Genomic DNA, 10,818 nt, shown 5'->3' on the forward strand with positions numbered 1-10,818 from the left:
CTGATTTACACTCACAAAATAGTTGCTACATTAATTCCACCTGAATCCGACAATAGTTCATATGCGCTGGGTGGGTGTGTCATATAGAATGTGAAACTGAGTATTTCCTGCTATGCGCTCAGTTCCTTTTAGACTAGACAGAGTATAGGAGGGATGGCGGAGAAGGGGCTTGACTCAAATGGCTCAGTTGGTCGGAGGTGTCCCGCCCTGTCTCCTGGAGAGAGAATGCAGTCATCTGGAACCGGGTCGTCAAAATGGGTTCGCCTTAACGTCGGCGGCACATACTTTCTTACGACGAGACAAACGTTGTGCAGAGATCCAAAATCTTTTCTTTACCGACTGTGCCAGGCCGACCCCGACCTCGACTCTGACAAGGTAAAATTAGCTAGCTAGATGGCTTACTAGATAGCTAGTATATCGCTGGCTACAGTAGTCAGTTCGGTTGGCTGGATCGGTTTGCTTGGATAACCTAGCATTAGCCATCCAGTTTGGAATGGAAATGTATAGTGGTAACACTTAGCTTTCTTATTTAAGAGATGGTTCTTCCTTTTGCAGTCTGATGATGAGGTTAGCTGGGTTAGTTAAAATAGCTGGTTATCTTAGTACTTCTGTCATTTATTCTTAACGTAAACAACGGACTTGTTTGAGTACTGATGTCTGCTACGATAGGCTAATGTTCTCGAGAATGACAGAATAGCTCTCTAGCTAGTAAACGCTAGCTGGGTTAACTGCTAGCTATTAACCAGTCAGATAGCTACTATCTAACAATTTAGCTACATATTGATGGCGAATTTATGGCTACTTGTGAGACGTAGTAGCATCTTGTTACTGATGACAACAGTCGAATAATATGTTTTGTGGACGTTTTTATACATAGCTATATAATAGCTAGCTAGTTAGTTAACTCGATAGCACCGGTTAATTCTTTGCGTGAATGAAAACTGGCAGTTAAATGGCTAGCTAGCAAATACGCGCCCAAAAACAATAACAGAAATGACCAGAAGAATGAAAGATTGGCGCTCTTTCATCAAGTGACAGTAGTTATCCTAGCTGACTAAGGTATCTTAGCTAACCTGTTGGCAAAATGCTTGCAAGATAGTTTTTGTTCATACTAATGATTCATTTAGGCATTCAGTAACCTGAGCTGGTTGAGTAACGCTAACCTAGGTAGATTTTCATATCTAGATTAGGTAGGATAGCTTTTTAAGAAAAGTGGTCAACTTTTGCTCATTCCTTAGTCAAGTCATTTTTTTGCTGACATTACACATAGGTAGAAATTACTAAGAAATGGTATTGATTTAAGCGACATGTTTAGTACTTTAAGTACTGTTGACTTAAAATCTATTTACATGAAGATAAACTATTTCTTAACTTATTCAAACCATATCCGTAATATACACGATAAAAGTGGTATTTTTTAGTCCAGGAAAAAAATCACAAATCAATTTAATAAACCCCATATAACGAACTAGACCCTCTGATTTCGCCATTGACTGACCCCACCCAAGATTAAGTATGTAAAAATTGAACTGGTATGTGGTGAATATTTTAAACTTAAATTTTTTCTGTAGTGTTTTAAAGGGACCAACATGGGACAATGTTTAGCGAGTGGTTTTGCATCAGTCCAAAACCCCATTTTCCTTAAGATAAGCATTTATACTCCAATATAAGCTCATTTGCATTTGAATGACTTTGTTAAATTGATTTGCATGTACAGCAAGCAAATCTGTAAAGCAAGTATTTGTGTGTGTTGTTTTTTTTTTTCTTAGTCTTTAGGTTGTGTTCTGTGATGTATCACCAGCAAATTCAGTAAAATTATTGAATTCTTTAGGAAACTGCTTGTCCTTATTTTGCTTTGTCCTATCCATCCCAAAACCCAGGATGAAATGGGAGCCTATTTAATAGACCGAGACCCAGCCTACTTTGGTCCAGTACTGAATTACCTGAGGCATGGAAAGCTAGTGCTCAACAGAGGCCTTGCAGAAGAAGGTATGATGAGAACACTATCATGTTGGGGCTTGGCCATATTTGTTTGGTTCTTTCCTGGGATGTGAGTCATGTTATGGTAACCCTCTTGTTACCTCCTGAATATGTGATCTTTATTTGAAGGTTCATTGTTATTTGAAGGTTCACTCTACTATTACCTGTCAGGTATTCTGGAAGAGGCGGAGTTCTACAACATCACTTCGTTGATAAAATTAGTCAAAGACAAAATCAGGGAGAGGGACTGCAAAACGGCTCAGGTAAATACAAAATAGAAAATCTGTTGTTAAACCATATTTCTTGGTTTATCCCTAAAATGACTGTTCTTAATTCCTTAAATTCTTTCTACAAGAAGTGTGCCTTGGCTGGAATACTCATACATTTTGAGGTCACTGATTACAACAGGCTGGCCACCCAATTCAGGATCCAATAGTAGGGAAAGTGTAATATATATGAGATGGAAGGAACTGTTTCACATGAGTTGTTCACATGAACAAAGCAAGAACAATCAAGGATCCTGGAGTACTGATGTCTATCATTTCAGGATGTATGATTTATACTTAGACAGGTCTTTAGAATGGATACAAGGGCATAATGCCCCCTTCACCTGTTCCCAGATCCCTGTGAAACATGTGTACAGAGTCTTGCAGTGCCAAGAGGAGGAACTAACACAGATGGTCTCCACAATGTCTGATGGGTGGAAGTTTGAACAGGTAGGTGACTGATGTTTGAACGGGTGGGGATGACAGTGGCCTGCTTTAGCAGTACTGCCTGCTGGACCAGAGTTTTTGGTTACTAAAATGTGCAAATATGATAAACATAAAAGGTAGAGATTGAAATGATGGCATTTAAAAACTCTTATAAAGAAATATGAAGTATGGAATAACACTACCTGGCATATCAGTTCTTAATACTAGTTGAATCCTGCAAAATCAGACTTTATGAAGCCATGCTACTTTTTAAATTGGAATGTTGTTTTTAGTTTCAAGTAGCAAAATAGTTTCCATATTGCTGTTTTCTTTTTGGTGCGATATTTCTTGTGGAAGTGTGAAATGTCTGAGAGGGAAGTGAACCAGAGACAGGAAATGCCTTTGTGGAGTGTTATGGGCTGAGCTGGGCTGTGTGTTTGTAAGGCCCATCCGGTCAGATAAGAGAAATATACCTGCACTTTTGTCTATCTGTGCTAAGGCCTAAAGTGTCTTCATCTTCAGAAGTTGCTCTTCTAGTCTTGATATTTTTGTTACCTGCACCCTCTCCAATTTATCAGGAGCAACCAAAAAATGTCATATATTGACACTGACTTTTTTTTTTTTCCCTTTTCCAAATATTTCTTGTATCTTGTGAACAACAGCATTTATTTATTCACACTGAAATGTTAATGAAGATCAACTGTGATGCAGGTCATTGAATTGTTTATCTGTCAAGGCTGCTGGACTTGTAGTATAATTGTACTACAAGTCCTATAAACATACCACTAGACCACACAAAATAGATAAATCTTTGTTTTTAAAGTTAAACACAGAATTTTCTTTTCCACCCTTAATATGCCGATATTTTGTTTATAATGTCTTGTAGTTAAATAAAAATGAGTTGTAGAAAATTCAGCTGCCATTCACCTTGTGCTTTTCCCTTCTCCAGCTGGTCAGTATCGGCTCATCATATAACTACGGGAACGAGGACCAGGCAGAGTTCCTCTGTGTTGTCTCCAAGGAGCTGCATAATCAGTCGTATGGAACAAGCAGCGAGCCGAGCGAAAAGGCCAAGGTGAGTCCCTCCCCTTGACCTAGTCTTCTGTCTGCCATTATCTGCTGATGCAAGGCTGAGTTAATGATGAAAATCTCCCTCAATATTTATAGACCCCATGCCCCCCGGCCCTTTTTGCAGTTTTCATGTTGCAAGAAATGTTGCTCTCCTAAAAAGCACTCCTTGTTTCCATCTTGAGTTCACTTCTGCATTCTGGCTCATGTAATCCTTGATTTATGGTTAATATTATGGCAGCCTTGCATGCTGTCCTGCAGCACATGAAATATGCAGTTTTATCTTTTAAGCTCTTTGGAGCTCCATCAGAAGTTCCAATCAGAAAAGCTTATGTTGATAATTGTGGTGAGCTAGTGTTTGGTTTTGTTTTTTACTTTTATGATTTGTCCTGTGAAACTACTTCAAATTTGATATTGTTTTGGTTTTACAGATCCTTCAGGAACAAGGCTCTCGAATGTGAATCAACTGTGATTTTAGGTGGTTCAGAACTACCAGTGCATCACATGCTTGAGATCACAATAGAAAGAAAATTTGCAAAGATTGAAGGTAAATAATTTGTAATGGACATTTTTTTTCCCCCCCTTTCTTTCTTTTTGGGTCACTGACATTTTGTTTGAGCCTGCACAGCAAAACGACTATTTCTATGTTTTTGTTTCATGTTTATGGAAGGGGCACGTGAGTAATTTTGGTCATCTGAATGGTTGTAATATGCATGTCATTACTTATAAGATGCGCTAAAAAGGCCTTCATATCTGGGCCACAATTTTCTCAGGGTCTTTATTGACTTTCTGAAAATATTTTAATAATGAAACTTATGGTCCAGTAAGAAATTGTTTTTGTCCCCCAAAATATCACAATATGTATATTATGTTACAGTGGAACAGGGTGGGTGTGTGTTAAAAATGCTGTCAAGGTGAGATGTATGGTGTTGATCAATGGTGATTACCAGTGAAGGGTTTTTTTTTCATACTTTTAACAGTGAAAGATATTGTATTTTAGCATGCAGAATGTGGAGGTGATCAAAATTTTCTTGGACCAGTCTAGTGTTAGTTTTCATACCAGGCAAAGAAGAAAGCATCTGTATCTACTTGTCTCAAGGTTGCAGTACTGGAGTCTTTTAAATTATTATTTAATTTTTTTTAGATCATTTTGCTGCAGGAAAAGTAAGTTCTGAAAAATGCTGAAAGACTGTGGTGAATCTTTTGTCTTCCATCCTTGGGTTGATTCCTAATAACCTCTACTGGAACTGTTCTTTCTTTGGTAGTTTTGGAGAGGGGAAAACTTCTTAAAGAAATATTCTGGGCTAACTTTAACTTGTATCTTTAGCTACAGCAAACTGTGTTTATTACAAAAAAAAATATCAACATTTCACTTAAATCAAGTTTGGTTATTCTGTTTAAGATGTGTCTATAAATTTTAAAGCAGCACCAGACAGGTCCAGTAGTCAGTATCATAAATGCATTTAAAAGACTGGCAGTTTAGGAAATTTTTTAATAGGCTGTTTGTATGAAATTTTTATATTCCCCCTAGATCTAAATAATAGTTGTGGCTACATTGATTAAAGATCCCACAAATTTCCATCAGGAAATGCAAAATGCTAAAACTACTTGTTAAGAACTAAAATCTAATTTTCAAAAAAAAAAAAAAAATCAGTTAAAAAAAATTAAGAAAAATGTTTCACATCTCTGTTTTTGTTGCTAACTGCTTGCCCTGTAAGTATGTTTTGAATATTGTTTTCTGCTCCATGTGCATGGAAATGTTGTCTGGTAATACAATTTTAACTCCTGTTGTGGTAAATGGATATCAAGTTACAAATAGTCTAGAATATTCCTTAATGGTTTCATTGATGGATCAACACTGAAGACTCCCCAAAATCCCAGCCTTTGTAACTGCAAAAGCCTTGCTTTTAAGGTGACTGAATCAGGTTTTGGCTCTGCTATTAGAAATCTGCTTTTAGTGACATGACAGCGACTGTTATTTGGTAGTGTGTTTTTTTTTTTTTTTTTTCGTTTTTTTTTTTGAGGTTATTTTTATGTTTAGTAAAAGACAGGAAAAACATTAGCTTTTTTTTCTGTCTGTGCTAGTTTGGCACAGTTCCACTAGAGTGCATCAGTTTTACTAGCTGGTCAACCTGGCACTAAAATTCTTATCATTCTCGCAGTCTGTTGATGTTTTGAGGATCCATATTTTACAGATGCCAACACAAGCTGTTTGGTAAAATTAAGCTTGAATCAGTGTGTCAGCTGATACTCTTGAGTATTTTGTATTGGTATAGGCTTTTGGTAAGGATGGTATCCATACACCCTTAATTCACAAGCAGACAGAGTTTGTTATAGTTGGAAAATATGTTCTGATCGGTACACCATATGGCTACATACTGTATGGTGACTTCAGATTGTAGCAGTATGCAATCCAATAGAATTGAAGCTCTAAGCTTATGATTTGCAACACCTTTTAAAAATGTACAATCATTTCTTTGGTTCAACTCTTGTGTAGATGAATGTTCTTATGAAATATACACATCATTGTCTCTTTTTATAGAACATTTTTGAAAATGTTGCCTTTAATTAATGACCAACAAAATGTTAGAATCTTATTTTGAAATGTGGTCAGGAACAAAAGCAAGCAACTTTGCCTGGCCTACAAACAGATCTATTTCACAATGTATATAAATACTAAAGAACGTAATATATTCAGATGTTATCAGTGCATGCTATTTTTCCTAAGTCTCCTTCACACACAAAGGGCTTTTAATAGTGGAATACAAGCTATAACTCTTGAAGAGGTCCGGCTGGCCTCTATATTGCCTGATAAAGGCTAAGTTTACATTGCTAGTGTTTTTCTAATCAATAAGCTTTCACATTTACTTTGAGTGTGGCACCACCCTGCAGGTTTTGGCTAGTTTGAATACCTATGTTTACATATCCTCTTAATTACCTAGCTAATTAACTGTCGACCCTGTGTCTTAGCCCAGAGAGCTTTGACTCCTTCTCAGTGGTATAATGAGTGGCTTGCTCTGAGTCGCTGTCTTGGGAAGCATGCCTCCAGCCTGAGAGGTATCCCCACACAGGGCTTCTGGCTGCGACCCCCACGGTCCTGGCTTCACACGTCCAGATCGTCTGAGACATTGGAGCGGTTAGAGACTCGTGGCGCAGTATACTTTTCCATGTCTTTGGTTGTGCCTGAGCTCATGGGGAAGTGTGTGTGTGTGTGTGTGTGTGTGTGTGTGTGTGTGTGCGCGCGTGTGTGTGCGCTCTGATCCTCCTCTGACCTGCTGCAGGACACTTCAGTCCATGGTGACATTTCAGTTGGTGCCCATTTTTCGTTTTGTTTTTAAGGTGAGGGTGTTTAGAAATAACTAACATTTTAATGGGCACAATTGTGTTTTTCTGAGGCTGCTACTGGTTTCCAGTGGACTGTTGTCTCAGTCTAAGGTTTTTTTTTTTTTATTGTCCTTTTTTCATTTAAGTGTGCAATCTGCAAAATGTATTTTAAAAATGGGCAGAAGCAGACCAAAATGCCTTCTGTCACTTTCACTGCTGTTCCTAAACTACAATCCTATAAAATGTTTTTTGTATTTGTATTTTTTTATGCTTAAAATGTGTGTATACACATAGTATATATGTAATTGCAAGTTAACTTGGGCAATGTGTGTGATTGGTAGTGCTAGATCAGGTCAGTCTAAATAAAAACTTAAATTCCAAAACTGTTGTTTTTATTTAAACTGTTTTGTGAACATGACAATTTAATGAAGGGATGAAATGGTCATATACTGCACCCCATACTAATATTCTGATATGAAGCAGTGTTCCAGTTAGAACAGAGGAGGGCGATCTTGGGCTACTTTTTTAAACTGTTTATTGATGTGACATGACTTGTGTTCAAGATCCTAATATTGTAGTAATAGTTTAAATTGCAGTTTCTAAAATGCCTTCTTTTGTTCAAATGAAAGCCATTCGAAACTAACATGCTTGTCATCCCCTTTTGATGGCTTTGCGCACTCTTGACTTTTAAAATGGTGGTTAGTATTTCAGGTTCTAGGCCAGAGGTATTCAAATCCCAATTGCCAAGGTCCATGTCCTGCACATTTTCCACACTACCTTTTATCTAGAAGTCAGCTGTGATGACAAAGTGGCGACCCAGTCACATTTAGTCGTTAAAATTAACTACAAATGATGACAATTCAGGAGTGGATTTGGATTTGAGGTCCAGATTTGAATACTGTTGTTACAATGTATCATGCCTAATCAATCAGAGCATGGTCATGCAGTAGCCATATCTTAGGTGTTACCATCTGGCTAACACCCCTATCTTCTGGAGTGTACATTTAATGCCAAATTAATAACGATGTTCCATCTGTCTCTGTTGTGTGTTTTTAAATAATACTCTGAAACTTCTGTGCTCTCAGGATGGTTTAATGCCTCTTTGTTACAAGCAGGGATGTTCAAAAGTGCACCAATGTACTTGTAAACCCTACAGAAATGAGCAGTGGTTTTCAATTTTTCAACATTAGTATAACTTTGCAATAAAGGTTACATTAATAAACAGTACATAATGCAGTGTGAGGCATTATAGTTAAGGAATGTATCTGCCTGCAGTAAAGTGATATTTTAAGTACTGTTTAATGTTAGAAAACTAAAATCTGTCCATTGGTGTAATTGCAAACATTTTAAGTACTGTTTATTCATATACCATTAATGTAAAGTGTTAACCTCAGAATTTGTAAAATACCTTAGTGTTTTGTTTTTTTTTGTACAGATAGCACTGTATGGACAAAATGAACCTGAGCCTTTATAGATGATGGCATAATTAACACTAATGCATACATATCTTCATGCCATCTGGTTAGATAACAGACATACTCATACATAGCATGGGAACCTTCTGCAGATCCTGGGCTTCTGTCTCTTCCTGTGAGCCTTAAACAAGCTGTGACATGCTTTCTGCCTTTTGTACTTCTCCAAGCAGAGTGCACAAGTACCTTTGCTATATAACAGGGAGTGTTATATAACAGGGAGCCCACGATTGCAATGAATCTCCCTGCCCTTTGGCTCATGGGTCATAGCAACACATCAGCCAATCCCTCTGGGCATGCCATAAAGAGCTCAATATTCTATTGGCCATGAGGAGTTTCTCTCTGGATTCACTAGAACCAAGCTTTTGGCAGAAATACAGCAAGTCAACATTACTGACAGGAAGCACCCCAAACAAGAGACCCCCACAGCATCTTGGTTGCATCAAATGCCAGGTGCCTGACAGACAGAGATTATGTTTTTGTGGCAGTGCTGCACAATCTACAAAGGGGGATGCTAATGTTTTTGGTGATAACACCTGGGAACTGAGTTTCACACTTGTGTCCTTACAGAGGATCATATACATGGGCTTTATGGATAGTTATGCATACTGTTGATTCACATGCATCACATAGGTCTCATTGCAAACACAGTGAACTGGAAGAGTCCTGATACCACTTGTTGTAACAGCATCCGTTCTCTCGCAGACCAACACATGGTGAGCAGAAAGGACTACAGACAGTTGCTTGCAGTGATTCATAGTGTCATGTGTGCTCTTTGTGGTGGAGAGGTTGTGTTTATTTACATAACTGATTGGGAACATTGCATTAATTTATGGATACTTTTGGCTCTTTAGATTTTAGGAATTACCTAAACATCCATTCATAAGATATTTAGCTTTTAGACATTTATTTATATATAAATGTTAATTTATACCACTATGAACACATCTCTCAATTTATCCACACAACTAGCACTGGGTGGTTCTAATTAATGTAGTTTTGTTTATTTAATCCATTTTGTAAAAAAAAAATAAAATAAAAAATATTCATTAGCAGTAAGCCAATGACTTGCATAATCTATGTCCAGGAATGTCATTTATGGCGTTACACTTGATGACTGTGATTCCAGTGCTTACACTCTTGTATATTCCCTATTGCACAGTGCCTCCATCTACACAGATTAATTATGTCAAGCTAGCTGCTGACTGTTTGCATAAAGGCTGCCAGTTTAATTTGCTGGGAAGTTCAGCCACCATTTTCCAGACTAACAAGCATTTTAGGCCAAAGCATTATCTAATGCACATTTATGCTTGATTTTGTGGTGCTGGCAGTCCTTTGACAAGATGATTTTACTCATGGCTGAGTGGAAGAGGAGGGATGAGGGTGCTGTGCTACAGGGGGTCACAGAGGAAGAGAAACCCAGAGGAACAGCAACCACCCTACCCTCTCATATTACACCAGGCAAGTGACCTTGGCTTGCTAATTGATTGTGTTGTCTGTGATGCCAAGCTCAGCTTGATTCTATCTGTTTCCTGTTATGTCTCTGCATTTTTAATGACTATTTTGAATGTAATATTTTGAATATTTTAAATTGATGGATAGTAATGCCTGTAGGTAAGTGGACAGTTATCCAGTTTGTATTACAGCTAACTGGAACTAAAACCAAACAATGAGAAGGAGGTTAAAGTGCAAAATGTCATCATGTTAAATTGAGGGTGTTTACACCTACATCAGGGAAACCACATGAATTACAGCCCTGTTTATATTTGGTCCCCCATAAGCATTTGGACAGTCATAAATAAAGTTATTTTCAGTCCTTGGCAATCAATGACTTCCTGAAGTCTGCAACCAACGGACACCCCCAGATGGTATGCTGTTCCTGAATTTCCTGTAGCTCACCTGGTAGAGCAGGTATAGCAAGGTACTAGTAGCACAGAGGTTGTGGCTTTGATTCCATACTAATAAATGTATATGTTGCTCTGGGTCAGAGTGTCTGCTGTACATGTAAAAGTCTTTTTCAGCTACTGCTTGTATTTTGGTTGGGCTTTATGCCTTCAGTGAAATGCGTGCTCAGTATGATTCAGGTGAGGTGAATAACATGGACAACAAAGAACTTTATGTACTATAGCTTTCAACCATATATTTTAGGTAATTGATCTAGCACAAGGCCCTAGTGAGGCATTTGAATGGATGCTTCAATCCATTTCCCAATTCGTCCCACTGCTGCTGACACCAGTCAAATCATTAATAAAGAGAGGTGAGACAAGCCCAGTGGCAGCTGT

At 37.9% G+C, this 10,818-nt stretch overlaps 1 protein-coding gene across 2 annotated transcripts; it reads left to right on the forward strand.

Moving 5' to 3' along the window:
• Positions 1-9,941, forward strand: kctd5a (potassium channel tetramerization domain containing 5a). Of its 2 annotated transcripts, XR_003410414.2 has the most exons (7): positions 1-375; positions 1,881-1,989; positions 2,152-2,243; positions 2,601-2,696; positions 3,622-3,747; positions 4,172-4,287; positions 9,868-9,941. XR_003410414.2 is itself a non-coding variant. In XM_027006839.2 (6 exons), exons 1-6 carry the CDS (start codon positions 154-156, stop codon positions 4,199-4,201), a joined length of 675 nt encoding a protein of 224 aa, XP_026862640.1. In that variant the 5' UTR covers positions 1-153; the 3' UTR covers positions 4,202-6,962. The 2 variants fall into 2 exon arrangements, 1 of the variants encoding a protein (XP_026862640.1); XM_027006839.2 differs by lacking the exon at positions 9,868-9,941 and having other exon boundaries at positions 4,172-6,962.
• The last annotated feature ends 877 nt before the right edge of the window (positions 9,942-10,818 follow it).

The sequence above is a fragment of the Electrophorus electricus genome, chromosome 8 (genome assembly GCF_013358815.1).
Source record: "Electrophorus electricus isolate fEleEle1 chromosome 8, fEleEle1.pri, whole genome shotgun sequence".
Classification (NCBI taxonomy): Eukaryota; Metazoa; Chordata; class Actinopteri; order Gymnotiformes; family Gymnotidae; genus Electrophorus; species Electrophorus electricus.